Here is a 20,072-nt window from a genome sequence, read left to right on the forward strand (position 1 = left end):
ATTTACATGCTTTTGTTTGCCTGTTACTAATCTTGTCTTCCTCTAATACCTCATCAGTTTATTGTGGAAAAACAAAAGAGTAAAGGCTTAATCCTGTTTAAAATTTGGTCTAAATCCAATAATATCAACAGTCCCTTCAGAAGTATAATCCATCTGTAAGGACAGTATTAAGGAAATCACCTTTAAAAAAAGACATAAAGTAGACTGCCACATAACAAAAGTAATTTTTTTATGAAGTTTTCAATGTATTTTTACATTACTGTTTTATTTGATTCTGACAACAATCCTGTTTAGGCTGTTGTTATCCCTACTTGATAGGTGCGGAAAGAGAGAGGTTAAGTTTATTGCCCAGGGTCACACAGCCAATAGCCAATAAGTGGTTGAGCCAAGATTCAAACCCATGTGTCCTGCCTCAAATCCTGCCTCATTCCAGTTCATGACAAGCTTCCCAAAACCAATGCAAAGCAAGCCACTGCATGATGAAGTTTATCAATTAAGATGTTTTGGCTGCATGTAATTGAAATTCTAGTTCAAACTGGCTAAAATAATAAGGCCATTTATTATCCCATTATACTAATACAAAGGAGTTCAGGGGAAGGAAAGATTCTAAGCTGGTAGATTCAGTGGCTCATGAATGTCACCACTGTTCTGCCATTTGCTGATGTATTAAGATATCCTTAGGCTGTCTTCCCTCTTGATCCATAGATTAGATATCTGTCAGCAGCACCTGGGGTGTGTAATTCCTTGTTTACATTCAGTATGAGAATTAGAGACAGAACTGCTTTATCCCAATTATGGAGCATACATCTTTCTCTTTGATTTGAGCATTTTAGGTTATGCGCCAGAAATAGTGTTTATAAATATTCCATGAGGTACTTCTCTACATTTCCAAACCACCTTTGCATCATATGGGAACATACGACTAGTTCAAAGAAATGAACTTTAAGAGAAATGAATCACTTCCAGAATGAGGCAGATAAAAACATGTGTACCTTCTCTATTTCCTTTTATCCCTGATATAAACTAGGGGATACACGGTCAAATGCTGAAACAGCAAATATCTCACAGAATGGAGGCAGTCTGGACACTAGAGTCACCAGATGGAGGAGAGATTCAACCTGCATCAGACTGTGAGTAATCCACAAATTTATCTGTTTCCCCAAGCTACTGAGATTCCAGGGATTTCCTGTTGGGACCCTTGGTATTAATTACCCTGATTAAAGCAGATTACATGCCCACCTGAGGGAAAGCTATGCCCTGACCAGCCCATATATCATCTGAGATGGAATGGATGTGCAGAATTACTTGCATTGACTCGATGCAGTTTTATAGTAAGAGAATTCATGTGTTATTCAGCTGGAGACTCAAATGATTTTTTAAAGTACAAAATATTTACAATTATACTGCTCATTCTCATAAATGGCAAATTGTGCCATTTTCACAAAAAGTACCATCAAAGATTGAATGCTTTTGCAGGCATGCCTTTAGCTTTATGAGGGTCTTCAAAAGACCCATTTAAACATAAAATACACTGAAGTCAGACATTAGGTTTTATAGTTTCACCTACCGTTTCTGTGCTAATATTTATTGAACAACTACTACTGCCAAGCCCTGAACAATATGTAAGAGATACAAATAAGAAAGGACACCTGTGTCCAAACTTTACTGTCTGCTAGTGAGACAAATATGTAATGTCAAGGAAGCTGAGCAGATGGTCAAATGTTCTTTATCAAGAAAGCATACTGTTTAATAATGTCTAAGGTCAGAGTAAATAACATAACCAAGATTTAAGCTCATGTTTGCCAGTTTCCAAAATGAGCCTACATTCTAAACCCCAAACAAACAAAACAAAAGAAAGACAGAAAACACAGAAGATGGAAAAAAAAATGAAGAAATCCATCATGGCATTTAAGAAATGTAAACGTAGTCTGTTTGTGATGAATTTGGTGCCAAACATCAAACTAGAAACAACAAAGATAAATAACCACGATGGGTTTTGAAACTTGAATTTGCAAAATATTTGTTTGTTGTATTACGTAAGACAATTCAGTTCAGCCAAATAGAGAAGGGAAAAACAATGAGGAGAAGTACAACTAAGTTTCAACAATATGTAAGGAGATAGTGTGGTGGACACAGTTGACATAGATAATTAAGTAGAGATAGAAGAAACAAGTTAAGCACCCAACAGTTATGAGACATCAAATATTCATCTCTTAAATGAGTCACCCATTGATTATACCCTTGCTGGCCCCATGTGTTATCTGCCTGAGATATGCAGATAAAAATCCATAGCCGTTCAGGAGTCTATTTTAGCAAGTTAGAATTATACCTAGGCACACTTGCCTCTGATGATAGAGCAAGCTGTGTTGGCTCAGTCATGTTCCATCTGCTGAGCCCCCTGCACACACTCAACACTGGTCCTCAAAAAACCCACTGTGACCAGGAAAGGTTGATGTGGTAGAGAAGACGAGAAACAGAACAGACAAATATCATGTAACACAGGACTCAGAATGTGGGCCTTTCATCCCACTGAAACCCTTTCTATGTAGGTAAGCCTAGCAGATCTTTCCCTCCTTGCTTTGTGCTGTGTTTTAAGCTGTTCAGTAAATCTGTGACTAGAATATCATAATATGGTTTGTGAACCTTTCTGTACTAGGACCACAGCTCCTGCTTGCACTATGGGATAGACATAAAGGTAGCTGAGGATACACAGTGATGAGGCTACAGGAGTGGAGGGGTCAAATTAGGGACAAAGGCTACAAGGCCCAGGACATCATTAGAATTGTTCCCAGCACCAACAAAAGTTGGAGTTAACTCAGGAGGAGTGGACTGCAAGGCCTGGATAATACCAACAGAACTTACCTACAAATTCACCGAAGGTTTGCTAAACACAACAGAGACCAGAACATCCACAATATAAAAATCGACACGCATGTATTCTGGGCCCCTCTTTCTTCAGCCATTGGGATATGGCAACTCCTACTTGCAAGCCCACCTTCCTCTAAATACCCAGATGCCACCTTGGACAGAACAGCAGGAGGTGCAAGAGGTCCGAAAGACTCAAGATTTCACCTGAGAGAGCTGGAGTCCTCCCAAAGTGACATTTAAAGCTAGAAGAGACTAAGGCAATATTAACTGGCAGGTATGGTTCCCATTCTGCCTGGGTGTAGTTTATTGAGGAAAAACAGATGTTATAGTGAGGAAGCTGCAACTTCTTTGTAAATATGAGTAGTAAGTGAAATTTTGAGCCCACTTTGGCTTTACTAACAGTGCTAGTAATATGGGAAGAGATGAAAAGAATGAGGAAGAGAAAGGTGGTTAGTCAATGGACATAGAAACGGAGGCTCTTTGAACTCCAATGAATGGAGTGTTCCACTTCAACATGCACACATATGCGCGTGCGCGCGCGCGCACACACACACACACACACACACACACACACACACACACTACAAATATCTAGTATTCTATTATTCTAAACAACTATCTTCAGTATCAGGATATCTGAGCCATTGCTACATATAAGATATGTCTAGGTAAAGAGGTCCCAAACTAAAAACAAGTATGCCAGCCCCTATACTTACATTTACATAGCTCTCACCTTTCTGCCACAAACATGAAAAAAAATATTTTTTTCTCCTTCAGCTATGTTTTTCCAGAAATACTATGCTAAAAATCCTAAAAACATAAGCATTTCCTATAAGTAGAACTGGGATAGAAAAAAAAAAAAAAAGGCTAACCTGAAGTTAAAGAATAGGAATGACTGAGAATCACTCCTCTACTAGAGTGAATAATCTCTTATATAGTATGATTTTCATGTCAACTTTACATGAAATTTTGCATATACTTTGGATTAAACTAAGGAAAAATATTCAGTTTCATACATGGGTCAGTGTGCACTTCAATCAAGGTAGAGATCAATGCATGCAGGCCACAGGCAAGAAGTAAGGGTCTAATCAGAGATGACTGTCTCAGGCCAAATAGGTTGATCTGCTGCTTCATACTCTACACATTTCCTGTCCTAAAGTATTTGTTTTCCAAACTTGGAAAGATGAAGTGAAATAGAAGGTCAGTATTTTACAATAGAAAAAAAAAATCAGATTTTGAAGAAAACTCTTGGGAATGATAAAAAGATAATCACCTGGATACCTGGATGCTACAAGGCTCAGGGCTAAGAAGAAAAGAGACAGACAGGCACACAGGATACCAAAAAGTTCCAAGCACAAAAATGAGGGAGTTTTACTATGAAAATTCAATCTGTGGGGCTGATTTACCATGTGGTGACCATTTGGGGCATATGTGTAAAAAATTGCCCACATATCTCTAGATGTTTTAGGATGCCATCACAACCTACCACAAATCGCAGCTGTTTCTGAAACTTGAAAAAAAAAAAAAAAGAAAAAAGATGTGACCTGTGATGATACAGAAGTCAGCAGATAAAGTTGATAATAAAGAATAATATATATTTCTCATTTAGCTCTTCTAGGGACAAACAAAATGCCCCCTTGGAAGACAATACCAGTTTATAAATACAAGTATGCTTGATATATATGCATTTTCTATATATTGAAATAAAAACTTAAATCACAGCATTCTGTAAATTGTATAATTGACAATACGTGGTTATTGCAAAAGTAGCATCGACAGAACTGGTTTTGAAATTTATTAATTCAGCCCTAGAAATACATGCATTTTCTCATGGATTTTACATCAGTGGTATTTATTGATGCTACTGTATTGTAACCAGGAGTTTCTACAGTCCATTAAGGTTTCACAAACATTTATCAAACAAGCTCTTTCTCTGTCACTTTCAGCAACCATGCTTCAACAGAAATTCTAGCATTACTAAGAGAAAACAAAAATGTGAACAGAAAAAGGTCATACACATACCCAGAAGGAACAAATTCGTGGTTATTTTAATTCGTTCTCAGTCTAGCCACTAGACTTTTCCAGTAACTACAATTAAGCATTCATATTTAACTCATCTATAATAAGGAAGTCTGAAATGCTCGAGAATGCTTTACTTTAAATCAAGTTGTCCTAACCGCATAAACTCCGGCACACTTCTTCCTTCATCTTTTTTGGAAAGGCAAACAGACAAAAATGCTGAATGCTGCCCCAAACACTGTTTAACGTCCATTTGAATAGATAGGCATTTAAGTAACAAACCTTCCCCCACCTCCTAGAAAGGAAAAACAAAATCGCACAAACATCTCAGCAAAACCAGGAGGGCACAGGCCTCTCCTCAGCCCCGCCGTGTCCACAGAAGACGGGGGCGGCCTGTACTCACACAGATAGCGAGAGCGCCTGCCCCCATTCTCGCAGGAAGTGCCTGGTAGAAGTGATGAAGACCAGATGAAAACATCAAAATGACAGCAAAGTACGAGAATTCCATTCAGTAGATATGATTTCATTTGAAACACAGTTCCTAATCCAGAGGCCTCAGAGGGAGCGAAGAGCAGCTCCTAACATTTTCGGAAGCGTGGTTTTGCTTCTCACTCGGCTGAACCCACATGGCTGGCAGGACTGCCTGGAGTTGAAATCTGATCCAGAGCGTCTAGTATTGGCAAGTAGAGGAGGTCATGTGACAGGGGCCTTAAGCTGCTGACATCTTTTTCTTAAACCTGACTTGCCAGATGCCACACACAGGCTTTCTCCGGTCAGAAAACACCCATCACCTGGTGGTATTCATTAATAGGAGGACTAAGTGCAAAACAGTGAATATGCAAACCTGATTCCTAGTTGCTAGTCCTAAGAAAAATTCACATATTCACACTCAGGTTTCAATCTGCAGGCACATGCCTCACTTTTCTGAGACACTTTTCACTCCCACTGCCCCTTAGAAACTAGTTAAAGTCTATCAAAACATTCTTCCCTCCACCTTTAGTCTATCAGAATTGTTTTAAGTAAAAATACTTTATTTTATGCAACTCTTACCACTTCTCATTACTTTTGAATTATCTTATTCACAGACACTGGTGATCAACGTAAAACAACATGTTTCTAGACTTCCACAATTCAACATATGTGATTTATAGTGTGGAAAATCAGCCTCTGGTTGACCTTTCAACAATGTCCTACTTCACATGCTGTGTCATTAGAAAATGTGACAGACTTTACAATTTCCAAATATTTGAACTGATAGCTAAAATATCCATTTCACATAAGCCAGAAGGACACTGTCCTATTTTTTTATTATCACTTTTTGGTCAAATCCTTTTTAGTGGCACATTTAAGAGAATGCTGACTAATACTGCGTGAGAAGTTTCACTTTACCCAATTTTAGAAGACTTAAATTGCCTCAACAACAAAACATAATAAAATTGTATCTTAAAGGCACAGGGTGGGAAGACCAGGGAAAGCTGAAGTCAGTTCCCATTTCAGTACTTCCCTTCAAATGTATATTTCCAGCCAATCAACAGTGCCCACAGCAAAGCCAGAGGACATGACAAAGTCCATTTTATTTCAGTGCATGCATTTAGAACATTGCAAAGACACTTCCACAAGTTGCACTAACACAATCCCAAGGCCAAACAATGGAATGGGAGTGGGCGAATGGACATAAACCCCTCCACTGAAAAATAAAACTTTTTTCTGCTTCCACCTAATGTAGATTTTATCACTTCTGCTTTCCATTTACCCATTAGAAAACTAGGCTATTAAAGAAAATTATTATAAAACAGACTTTTTCCACTACATTAAAATTTTGTCTTCTTTTTCTGAGGATACAAGTACTGCCAGTCTTTGGTGAAAAATAAAAGCCTAAAGATAAGGTCAATTTTTATCACCTATACTGGTTGAGGCACTATGCAACAATATACAATGATCAGAAAGACATGATACCTTCTCTTATGGATCATTCAATGGGAGGAGAGAGGAATGAAAATCAATAAGGCTTTTTAATTAGTCATCACAGAGGCAGTAACAAAGAAGCACAGATGAGGTAGTGAAAAAATAACAAAGGACACCCAAAAACATTTAACATATTTCGATTCTATTTTTTGTTTTTGAAAAACATAATTTAAATCTAATTTGTGAGTTTTCCATCCTAATTTTTTTCACTTAACATTATATCACTGACATGCTCCCATACTGTTAACACTATAAACAATTTTAATCACATACAATATTACGTTCTGTACATATAACGGTTTTTTTAGTCATTCTCCTATTTTTAGGCATTTACATGGTTTCTGATTTTATGTGTGTATGTGACTGTAAGTAATGCTTTATCCTCATTCTGATTATTTTCTAGTCAAGACTCCAGAAAGTGAAATTGTTGGATCACGTTGAATATTAACATGTGCTAACGTTGTTGACACACATTGACTCTGGCAGTTTATAATCCTCAATTCACGCTACCCAAGTTTGAATATTTTGTAAAATATTTCATAACTTAATAAATGAAAAGGACTTCTCACTTAAAATTTAGATTTATCATTAAAGATAAGAAAATTCATTAGTCATTTGTATTTTCTAATCCATGTGTGGCATTGTCCATTTATCAAATCGTTACTTAACAAGTCTCTTTTATAAGCTCATTTTAAGGATTAAATGATATATAATCTATAAAAAGCTCTTAGTATATTACCTGCCAAATAGTAATAAAAAAGCAATTTTGGATGCTTATCATATGGTTGGATTATTTATCTATTTGGAATATTTTTTGAAATATAGCAAAAAATGAGGATCTAAATTGATTTGATTTTTATTTTTCATTTAACTACTGTGGCCCACATGGTTAATTCTTTCCAGTATGCAATCTCTCTTTCTGATACTATTAGAGCTTCTTTTCCCTCTTAGTTGGGGCTGAGCCCATAGTTGTTCATCTACAGATTACATTTCCCAACCTTTCATACCAGTAGATAGGGCCATGATTCATTAACAGAGTGTGAATCGATTGGGTATGTACAACTTCTGTGTCGCATGATTCATAGGATCCTTCCTCTTCATCACATGTTGGAATGTGAATACACCTCATTTGGATCATACAGGAGAAAGAGTCCCAGGGGATGAAAGACTGAGCAGATGGAAGGAACCTAGACCTCTGAATGACCTTGTGGAGTATGGCTGCATTAACATGCTTGTATCAATTAGACTCCCATTGGAAAAAGAAATCAAACTCTCAAATATGTTACTATATTTGAAAGTCCTGTGTGTGTATAAAACAAGTTTGTCTTTAACCTAATATACTAACCAAATGACTCCCATTTATTGAGCAAGTTTTTCATTTCCCATGTATGATACTATCCTTACTATATATTAAATTCATATACGTACACATACACAACCAGGGTCTTTTTCAGACTAATATATTCTATCTAGGTTTTTCTTTCTTCCATAGTTTGCCTAGTTTTATTCCATATCCATATTTGAATAACTGTATCTTTATAATTGACTTAAATAGCTGATAAAGATAGCCTTCTCTAATTATTTTTTCAAAACTTTATTGCTCCTTCCCAATTTTTCATGATGGATTTCAAAAACATTAAGTAATGTTAGAACAAGTTAGAACATCAAAATATTATACCTTGCATTATTGTTCCTAATACATATATATAATAATACTACATAAGGATGACAAAAATCTAGTCCTTATTTTCACAAGTACTTGTACACTATTATAAAGTGAAATTAGTACTGTGCTAAACTTATCCTTATTTTTGGTAATGACTATATTTCACGGCAAAAAGATACCCTGAATAGGCCATTTAACAAACAGAACTAAAAACATTCTTCACATCAATGTCTTTCCATGGAATAGATCTAAAATTGGAGTCCGAAATAATTTTCCTCACCCCTAAAGAGATGCAAGTGATAGTAGAGTCTAATTCCAGAAAGTTCTCTGAGCTGACAAACATATATATTCCTAAGTATTGATTTATAAAGAATCTTAAAGATATACAAGGCCCAGCCAAGAGAGTTGTTTATATAAAATATGAGCTATCACTTTTTTTTCCCAGAAAGAATAAAGAAATTGTAACAAGTATTTTTCAGAATAGTTCACTCTGGTAGGCTAACTCCATGACTACTCCCAGAAATGCTGAAATACCAGGTCAGAAAAGGATCCCTATTTTCAAGATCTGTGGGCTCCCTGGAGGAAGGAGTCAAGCTGACTTCATAAAGGATGGTCAGATCCCTAGGATGCTTCATTCAAATGACCCTGTAAACTGGGGAAGTTTGATGAAGGGATCTAAAAAGGCCAAGTTGTCCTCTAGCCACCAAAGAAGCTAAAAATCCTTCAAAGTCGATCTCTCTGATGTTAACTGGCAGAGCTACCAGTTTTCAAAAGACAAAATCTCTTCAGCTGGAGTAGCAATAACAGTTGTCAGAACAGCAGCGGTCAGCAGTTACAGTACTGCTGGCCACGTAGCAGAGACCGGCGAGTATCATGGGGTGTGGTGGTGGCGGCACTGACAGCATCAATCACCTGATGCCCATTGGAAATGGGACATTGGAGGCTTTTCCTTCCAAACTCAGTCTGCCTATACTCCAGCTCTACCTCTATCCCAGCTACTTCTCCAGGAGTACACTAGCCTGGACCAGAATCAATGGCATCCAATCAGACAGGGTATCAGTAGTCAGTCAGCAACTATTTATTGTTTATATACTATCTCTTGACCAGAGAGGTTCAGATATTTGGGGTTTTGAATCTCTAGCAGCATGTGCACCTGAAAGATTATTTGCTCTAGGTCAGCAGTCAGCAAACTACAGTCTGTGAGCCACATCTGGCCACCACAGGCCCCTTCCAGCTACTCTAGATCAACTCCGGTTGCACCCATCTGTTTATATAACATGCCTGGCTGCTTTGGTACTACAGTGGCCAAGGTTAGCATCTGCAACAGAGACTGAACCTATGCCCCACAAGGCCTAAAACATTTACCATCTGACCCTTTACAGAAAAAGTTTGCTGACCCTTGCTGGTTGGCTATTCAGTAACATTACTGGGCATGAAAATCCTTATATATCCAAAGAAAGACTCTTCTATGGGCCTTGGCTCCTTGGAAAATAATGGGAAGTAGGTCTTTCTTGGGTTTATTAGTCTATTTGTTACCACTGCTCCATTACCTGGCCTTGGGACTATTCTTACCTTCTTCTAATTATTTTCTGAAGGATTTTCCAGAAAGAGGTCCAGTTCATAATCTGATCATATTTCTGTTCTGAAGTCTAGGTGAATTCTCATCCCATTTGAGGAAAAAAAAAATTACAATACTCCTAGGAAAAGATCGAATGTTCTGTAGCCATGGAAACAAATAGCCAATATAACTCATTTTAAACCTGTTCAATTGATCAGCACCTTCCCTCAGTAAACCAAGTAATTTTGCAAGCCAACCTATCAGTAACAGCCCAATTAAGAAGGGGCTCAGTCTAATAAGTAAGTCTTTGAGTGTCAACCAATCAATAACTGTCTCATTTGAGTAACCACTCTCCTTCCAATGATGTCACACTCCTGCAAACCCACCTGTATAATTATCATCAGTCTGCTCTGCTCAGAAAGACCATGCCTGACCATCAGAGTTTTCCCCTACTGTGACAGTAAGTTCAGCTTTGTCTTTTTGTCAGGTACATAGTGTTGATCTCGTCATTCTTTGACACATCCTTAGTTTACACATCCCAATTCTGTGGGTCATTATTTAAGCCTTATTGTTTGACCTGCATTTCTATTATTTCCTCACTTGCTTGCCTAACGTCCCTTTTTCCAGTTCTGTTTATGGCCCCACTTAACGCTTGGCATGTCACTTGACTAAGGCTAGACTGGATACTATTCCCTATCCCTTCCCTGGAAGCCAAAGCAGATCCACTTTGCCAGCGTCCACAGAAGGAGAGAATCAGGACCCAGTCCTGTAAGAAGTGGACAAGAGTACTGATGGGAATTGAGAGGTTCCATTCCTCAGTCCGGGAAAACTAGACAAGAGCTGCATTTTCTTTCGAAAACAGTTTATTTTCCCACTAAGGTTGCTAAAACCATAATTTAACTTCTATATTTCATAAGCACTTATATAATAGACAATGTGTACCTATTAGTATTCGAGGAATTATGGCTAAGAGGAGGTATGAATAATGGTATAGTACTTGAACTATGAAGTATATGTAAGAATTTTTTTGAGGACACTATTTGCAAATCTTGAGAAGGTAGTCCGTTTGGCCATTCTGTCTCACCAGCATAGTGATTTGAAAGGCCACATACCTAGGTGGGAATTACTAGCAATCAACATAAACACTTTAATACCCATTGTTCCTTACTCTGCCTGCTTCACAGTTTATGATTACTTCACAGACCCTGAAGGCACTTGAGTCTTAATCCTTCAATTAACAAATACAATACACTAAATTGTATAATCAAATTTAAAATGTGTGCCCTTAGTACTTAAGAATTTGAAGCCAGGGGGCGCCTGGGTCGCTCAGTCAGTTAAGCATCCAGCTCTTGATTTCAGCTCAGGTCGTGATCTCATGGTTCGTGGGACAGAGCCCTGCAGAGCTTGCTTGGGATTCTCTTTCTCTGCCCCTCCTCCATGCTTGCACACTTGCTCTCTTTCACAAAAATAAATGTTAAAAAGAAAAGAATTTGAAGAAAGCAAAAAACAACAACAACAACCCATGATGGATGAAGGTCACTGGAGCTAGAGCTGCAAGAAGGCAGGTGTTGAGCGGACTTCTACAGAAGTCACTGATTATGAAGGCAGGGGAGGGAGAAGGCATTCTTATGTGGGTCTTTGTGATGGGCAAAGAGACAGACATTAGCATGAAAAGTAAGGGACTTTAAATAGAAGAATAAGAAATCTAGGCAGGACCTCAGTCATGAACGAACCACTGTATGTTCTTAAATAAATAGCTTGACAAAAGTGCTGCCAGATTAATCTGAGGTCTGACTAAAATGTGCTAAAATAAAAAGGAAACTTCTTATAAATAAATGGACCCTGTTAACAATTGCCCAGCTGAGAGGATAATTTCTTGAATTTAGATACTGAAAGATAAATCACAAACTTTGTAGACAGAACTTGTAAGACTGATAACTGACTTTATATAAGAGGCAAAAGAGGTGTCACGTAGTCAAGAACATCATGAAGGAAGACTCTAAAATTTGTTTGCCAGGACAATGAAATTGTGCCAAGTAGTGTATCTTAAACGCCAGTCTGCCTGGCAAAGTTCCAATTTATGCTTGTTGATTCAATGCAGTTATTAATAGCATCGCTTTTCACTCTTAAAAGTGTTCTGGAAAGGTGAGGCTGAGGGAGGTGACAGCGAAGGGTGCTGCCAGAGTATCAGGACTTGCTCTACCAGGATCCTAAGAAGGGAGAGTTCAAGACTTCCATCTTTATATGTGGAATCTTAAAGAAAGAAAGAAAGAAAGAAAGGAAGAAACAAAGAAAGAAAGAGGAAAAGAAAGGAAAAGAAAAAAAGAATGCCACTAATATGGAGGATAATATCATATAGTCTAATTAGAATCCTAGGAGGAAATCAAAGATTGGACTAGAAAAACATTTTTCAAAATAAAAGCTGAAAAATTTCAAAATTGATAACAAACATTAACCCTTAGCTCTACAGACCTCTAGAAGGATAAAGAAAACCACTCATATTTTTAACAGTGCTAACAATGAGAGTTAAAGACCAAAAAAGCCTTTAAAGTAAACCAGAAAAAGATGCTTACTTTTTTAAAGTTTATTTATTTTGAGAGAGACACACACACACACAGAGAGAGAGAGAGAGAGAGAGAGAGAGAGAGAGAGAGAGAGCGAGCAAGCAGGGGAGAGGCAGAGAGAAGGAAAGAGAGAGAATCCCAAACAGGCTCTACACTGTCAGCATAGAGCCCAATGTGGAGCTTGAACCCATGAACTATGAGATCATGATCTGAGCCGAAATCAAAAGTCAGACACTTAACTGAGCTACCCAGTCGCCCATGGAACAATAGGAGTTACAACTTAGTTCTCAGAAGAAATAATGGAGACCAGAAAATAATGGACTGATATGTACACAGGGTTTTGAGGGGGTGGGGTGAGGCAAAGAAACTCTTACAAAATTAAAATTACATATCCAGAGAAAATGTTCTTCATAAGATGAAGGTGAAATAAAAACATTTTCAGAGAGAGGAAAGCTGAGTAAATTTGACGTTAGTGAGTTCACACTATAAGAAATGCTAAAAGGAGTTCTTTGGGTGAAGGGAAGTGATACCAGATGGAAAAACTGGATCTACTAAAAGGAATGAGGAATGTTGTAAGTGGCAAATATGTGGAAGCAGGTTTGATTCCCAGCAGAAGCTGTGGGTGTCTTGTGTGATTTGCTGTGATTCTGATGGACTTTGGTGTCCTGAAGGGACTTTAGGCAGCCTCATCATTTGGCTTCAGCATCTCCTAAAAAAAAGTTACACAAGATTATGGGAGCTGAAAACATGAATTCCAGTCCTCTTCACTTCCGATTTCCTTGGGGGGGTGATGGCATGGTCAATGATCCTTGGATTTGTTCTCTCATCTGAGGGTGAAGTTTTCACTTAATATCAGCTCTATACAGAAAGGAGAAAAACCTAAGTGTACAACTTACCAACAATTTGAAACATAAAATTCTTAAAGTTTAACTATCTTAAGAGAAAGTTGGAGGACCTAGAATCATCCTTAAGAGATAATGGCCTTTGTAAGGAGTTATCAAGAATGGCAAGAAGGGAGGCAACAGATGAAAAGCTAAATGGGTCCAATTCTGTACTTGAGGGTGAAACACATTTTAAAGAAAAAGAACAGAAGAAAAATCTAAATATTCAGACCTAGATGAATTGGTCTCTAACTTTACAAAGAGGGCAATCCCACTAGAATACAAATCAAAGTCTGTGATATCACTAGGGACTTTTCCAACCAGAGCTCACAGCAGACAGCATTTGGATATGGTCCTTCACTAAAAAGTCTGTCTTCATTGGAAAGATCTTTTCACTGCCCTCCACATACATTTTCACCTTGGCAACCAGGCTTCATTCCTCTACCTCTAATGCTGGTGCAAGGTCCTGTGGGCCAGTTTATGACATCAGGACCTGAGAAGGCATATGTTGACCAGGTCAAAATATCCCACCAAGGGATATTCTAGAGCCACCACAGCCTATAAGGAAGTTTTACAGAAATCTAAATTTCAGGTTTTATAAATAAGTTTTGTAAGTAAGATTTATTTGAATATCTTTAAAAATAGTTATAAATAAATCACTGTCTCAGTTTAGACTATGTATTATATGGCTACCCTACTAATAGAAGGAATTAATTAGTTGGGGAACAGAACATGTTTGGATAGAAAGTTGCATTTGATTTCAGGCAGATTCCAGAAATCAGTCACACAGTGGGAGGAAATTTCAGTAGGAAGTATACATTAGGAGCCTTTTCATAAACATCTCAAAGCCTGCTTCAGTCTTCCCTGGCTTCTTTAATCATCATAGCCTATTTATTCTACCTCTGAAAATTTTTCAACTCAATCTTCTCTCCACTATTGCAGCTATTCTTTAAAATTAAAAAATTGTTAAATGTGTGCCTCATCAGCATTCCTTTGGTGCAAGAACACCAGTAACTACCCTTCTGAAACAGATTTGATTATGTTACTTTCCTGCTTATTTTCTTCCTCTTCAGGCCTAAAGGCTTCATATGTTGGCTTCAAGGGATCTGTGATCATGCAAGTAATTATATTTGAATTTTGAGTGTATGCACATGAATCACGCATCTATCGTCATACTTTTAACTTTTTTAAGGAATAAAAACTGCTGGCCTATAGATTAAGTTCCAAACTCCTTAGCATAGCTTTCAAAGTTTTTCAAAATCTAATTTCATACTAGCCTCACCCCCATTATGTATCTTAAATTTTAGCTTTCTTGCTGGTAGTAGGCTGAATAATGGTCCCCCAAAGATGTCCACATCCTAGCTCCCAGGACTTGTGAATATGTCTCCTTGCATGGCAAATGAGATTTTCAGATGTATTTATGTTACAGATCTTGGGAAGGTTATCTTGGATTATCAGGGCTCAATCTAATCATATGGGTCCTTATAAGGAGGAGGAGCAGTCATGATAGAAGCACCCATTGTAGTCAAAGAGATCCCAAGCTGCTGGCTTGAAGATGTAGGAAGGTCACAAGCCAAGGAATGAAGATGGCCTCTAGAAGCTGGAAAATGCAAGAACTCATTGAGGGTACCAAGAAGAAGCTTGATTTTAGCCAGTAAAACTGATTTCAGATTTCTGATATCTAGAACAGTAAGATCATAAAGTTGTGCTGTTGTAAGTCACTAAGTTTCTGGTAATTTATCAGAGTACTAATAGGAAACAAATACATTGTTGTTTTTTTTTTTCAACGTTTATTTATTTTTGAGACAGAGAGAGACAGAGCATGAACGGGGGAGGGTCAGAGAGAGGGAGACACAGAATCTGAAACAGGCTCCAGGCTCTGAGCGGTCAGCACAGAGCCCGACTCGGGGCTCGAACTCACAGACCGCGAAATCATGACCTGAGCTGAAGTTGGCGGCTTAACCGACTGAGCCACCCAGGCATCCCTGTTGTTCTTTAAACTACTTAAGTGGTACATTGTCTGACTTCAGAATCTTTATGATCTCGTATTTGCCAGACATGTGTCTCCCTTTTCTTATTTAGGGAACTCATACACATACTTCAATGCCTAGCACGAAGGTCTCTAACATTCCTAACACTGCTCCTCTGTGTGCGCACATATGCCTGCTTTAAACCACTTGTAAAATATTTACACACAGCATTGTTATTGTTTGCAAATTTATCTTTCTAGATTGAAATCCTTTGAGGACAGAGTAACATAACATTTCCTTTCAGGCCTCACAACAAATATTCATATAGTTACTGCATTAAATGTGTGGTGATAAATCTTTGGTTGTTCCTGGCAACGCTTTGGGACTCACTTAAAAGTCAGGACAAGGGGTGCCTGGGTGGCTCAGTCGGTTAAGTGTCCGACTTAGGCTCAGGTCATGATTTCATAGTTCGTGGGTTCGAGCCCCACATCAGGCTCTATGCTGGCAGCCTGGAGCCTGCTTCAGATTCTGTGTCTCCCTCTCTCTCTGCCCCTCCCCACTCACATTCTGTCTCTCTCGAAAATAAACATTAAAAATTAAAAAATTCAGGACAAGAAACAGGGATCACATGAGTGTCATCAGAAAAAGAATTGAAATGTGTGAGCATAGACATGATTTGTAAGGAATTTTGGAGAAAAAAGTCCAGAGTTCTAAAAAAAAAAAAAAAAAAAAAAAGAGAGAGAGAGAGAGAGAGAGAGAGAGAGAGAGAATAAAAATATAGTGTGGAAAAACAGGTGAAGGTAGTCAAAAGGTACAAACTTCCAGTTATAGGATCAATTAGTCCAGTGACTGTAATGTTCAGCCCAGTGATTACAGTTAATAGTCACTACTAACTATGTATATTTGCATATATGTATTAATATTTATATATTCACTGTATATTTGTAATCTGTGGAGATCTTAAAAGTTCTCATCACAAATAAGAAAAATTTGTATGTAAAGTGATGTGATGGATGCTAATTAAACTTACTATAGTGATCATTTATCAAAATTATACATATATATATAATCAAATGTTGTATACCTAAAATTATATTATATGTCTATTTTACCTTAATAAAACTGGAAGAAAAAATAATGATCTAAAGATTGGTATTTCTGTAAGAAATCTGAATATAAAATTTTAACCTACAATTATATTAAGAATATAAAATCTGTAAGACAGAAGGACTATTTAGGAATATAGTGCTCATGGAAAGATATGTTCATAGTCCTTAATATTTGAGTTCTTCATTTGCAACATCTTTTTGCCAGGAAGATTCCTTTAAGTTTTTTTCAAATCTCGTCTCTAAATAAAGGTTAAGTTGAAATTCTTGAGGCAATTACTTTTGATTTTTTTAAACAAAAATCCACTTGTATATATGGATTGTATATGACTTGTGGCTGGCACAGTCCCTCACCTATTGCAAGACTGTAATAAATAATACAGCATAGTTTTTAAAAATCCAGCAAGTAAAAAAATACTTTGCTATATATATATGTATCATAATCATGTATATATGTATGAAAAATAAGAAAATATTCCTATTAACTGAATAACAATTCCCAGAACTAGAATTACAAGATGTTTCACTTTGTGAGGGGGTATAGGGACGAGTCAGTAACAATTGTTTATCATCCAAGGCTTTCACTTGTGTTCTCATTTACTTATTACAATTCCACAGCATACATATCATTCATGTTTGTCAAATGAGACCGCAGCTCAAGGGAGGTTGAGCAGCCAAACCTACGCTGAGACCTAGGTTTTCACAAATGCATTAAATTAAGATAGGTTAAATCCCCATTTGGAATGCACCTGGTTGCTAATTGTGACTAGGCTAAGGGTACTCATGTTATGAATATCACTGTCAATTACAAAATATAAACAGTAAACCAATATTTCAACTGAGAAAAATACTAGAACAAGAGGTACCTTGAGAGTTTTTTTAAATATTAATTATAAGCACATTTACCTATATTATCTCATTCAATCAACATGAAAACAAGCTAGGATATAAATGGCAAAATTCCCATTTTGCAACAACAAAAAAAAAACACCTGAAATTCATAAATCAAACTACTTGCCCAATCACACAGCTGGTAAGATGTATACACAGAGAATATAAATTTAATACTTTGCTTATTTATTCCCTTAACAATCAAATATTTAGTAAGATAATACCATGTGCCATGCACTATTGCAGACTATGTTCCTCTCCAGTGGATTACTTTTAATGGATAGAACTTATACTCCTGGAAACCTTAAAATTCATATATGAGTTATAATGTGCTAGGCTGCCATGGACTTTAGGAAAGATGGAGGGGTGCTGCTATACATTCTTGTACATTCATGTGGCAGTTAACTGTTTAATAACAACATCTCACATGGCTATAGCTGTAACAGTTTATTTTGTACAGACACATATTGATACTAAATATCTATTTTATCTTTTTTTTATTATTATTATTTTTAACGTTTATTTATTTTTAGACAGAGAGACAGAGCACGAGCGGGGGAGGATCAGAGAGAGAGGGAGACACAGAATCTGAAACAGGCTCCAGGCTCTGAGCGGTCAGCACAGAGCCCGACGCGGGGCTCGAGCTCACGGACCGCGAGATCATGACCTGAGCTGAAGTCGGCTGCTTAACCAACTGAGCCACCCAGGCGCCCCTAAATATCTATTTTATATATAACAATGTTTGTTTCTCTTCATTAGAACTATAGCAAAACTCTTAGTGGTCAAGGACTTAACTACCATAACCTGAGACAAATCAATTTCCTAATCATTTATATCAAAGAGCCTTACACTAGGGAGGCTGGGAAGATGGCAGAGTAAGGGGACGCCACGCTCACCTCATCCCACAGATACAACTAGATAACACTTCCATCAGTATAAATAACCCAGAAACTGACCTGAGGACTGACAGAACAAAATCCACAACAAAAGGTGGAGAAGAGGGCATTAAAGAGGGTTGGAAGGGTGGAGACACAGGGGGAAGCAAAATGGACCAGGGCACAAAACAGGCTATCATACCTGGAAGCCTGCACAGGTAAGATGAATCCCCATGGCATTTGGCTTTGAAAGCGAGAAAGACTGAATTTCAAGAGTTCTTACAGCAAGAAGGACTTAAATCCTGGAATTTTAAAAATCAGCAACTTGGTCCTGGAAAGGCCCAGAGAGCAATAGGAAGCCTAGTCCCTGCCCTTAAAGAGACTGCACCACAAAAAGCCCTTTGGAGTTACAGCAGAAAAACACCTGGAGCATATGGGAGAAAGAGCTATTTACTCGTCTCAGAGCATATCCCAAAAGGGCAGAGATCCTAGGAAGACTCCTCCAAGAACAAAGAGGCTGGCAGGTACCAATTCCCTACCCCCTACCCACCCATTGTCTCTTAGAATAAGCACAGAGCCAGCTGCAGGAACCAGAATGCTGACATTCACCACCTAACTTGTTTACATCAAGTCCACCCCCACGTTCTTCAGCAGATCAGCCATTTCCAGTCACACGTGCTTCAGTCCCATTGCTGTGGGTCTCGTCACCCAGAAGACTGGTACAAGCCTCCAAGAACAAAGAGGCTGGCAGGTACCAATTCCCTACCCCCTACCCACCCATTGTCTCTTAGAATAAGCACAGAGCCAGCTGCAGGAACCAGAATGCTGACATTCACCACCTAACTTGTTTACATCAAGTCCACCCCCACGTTCTTCAGCAGATCAGCCATTTCCAGTCACACGTGCTTCAGTCCCATTGCTGTGGGTCTCGTCACCCAGAAGACTGGTACAAGCCTCTGCCAATACCACATCTCCTGATGAGCATGCTTTTGGAGGCTTTGGTCTGATTGGGGGTAGTGGGATGGCAGCAGCATCGGTCATGCACAAGCCTGAGGCACACCTTGTTAAAATCGCACCTGCTCCTACCACACAGCCCTGGTCGGTGGTATGTGTCAATTCACAAGCAGACTGGCACACATGTTGTTAAAGCTGCTCACCCACGCTGGAGACCAAACACTGCTGCAACAGACAAAGACAGACTCTGCAGATGACTGGATTGAAGGCAAATGCAGCCAGGACACAACAGCAGGGCACTTGTAACACACATAGGAGAGACCCCCTGAGACACCAGGTTCTGGGGAAGAGGCAACACTGTACCGCAGGGCACTACAGGAACTTTTCTTCATACAGTCACTGCTTTCAGGAGCAGGAAGCAGAGCTGACTTCCCTAACACAGAGAAACAGAGATTTAGACAAAATGAGGAGACAAGGAATACATTCCAAATGAAAGGACAGGACAAAATCACAGCAAGAGACCTAAGTGAAATGTGGGTGAGTAATATGCCAGTCAGAGAATTTAAAGTAATGATCCTAAAGACACTCACGGTACTTGAGAAAAGAGTGGAGGACGTCAGTAATACCTCTAACAAAGAGATAAAAAGAATCAATCAGAGGTGGAAAACACAATAAATGAAATAAAAAATATACAAAACGGAATAAATAGTGGGCTAGTGGAAGCAGAAAAATGAATCAGTGAGTGACCTAGAGGA

General features: G+C 38.3%; 1 protein-coding gene across 5 annotated transcripts in view; it reads right to left on the reverse strand.

The window, feature by feature from the left end:
- Positions 1–20,072, reverse strand: part of FAM13A (family with sequence similarity 13 member A) — a 368,680-nt gene that overhangs the window by 334,900 nt on the left and 13,708 nt on the right. For 3 of the 5 annotated variants that reach the window (XM_078445913.2, XM_078445911.2, XM_078445912.2), the window contains exon 1: positions 5,291–5,521. The exons of 1 other annotated variant lie outside the window; for it this stretch is intronic. In XM_078445913.2, coding sequence (XP_078302039.2) covers positions 5,291–5,395 — 105 coding nt within the window. In that variant the 5' untranslated portion in view covers positions 5,396–5,521. Of the gene's footprint in view, positions 1–5,290; positions 5,522–20,072 lie in introns of those variants that run through there. One more of the 5 variants, XM_078445910.2, reaches the window with a different exon arrangement.

The sequence above is a fragment of the Panthera onca genome, chromosome B1 (assembly GCF_046562875.1).
Source record: "Panthera onca isolate mPanOnc1 chromosome B1, mPanOnc1 haplotype 2, whole genome shotgun sequence".
In the NCBI taxonomy this organism is placed as follows: Eukaryota; Metazoa; Chordata; class Mammalia; order Carnivora; family Felidae; genus Panthera; species Panthera onca.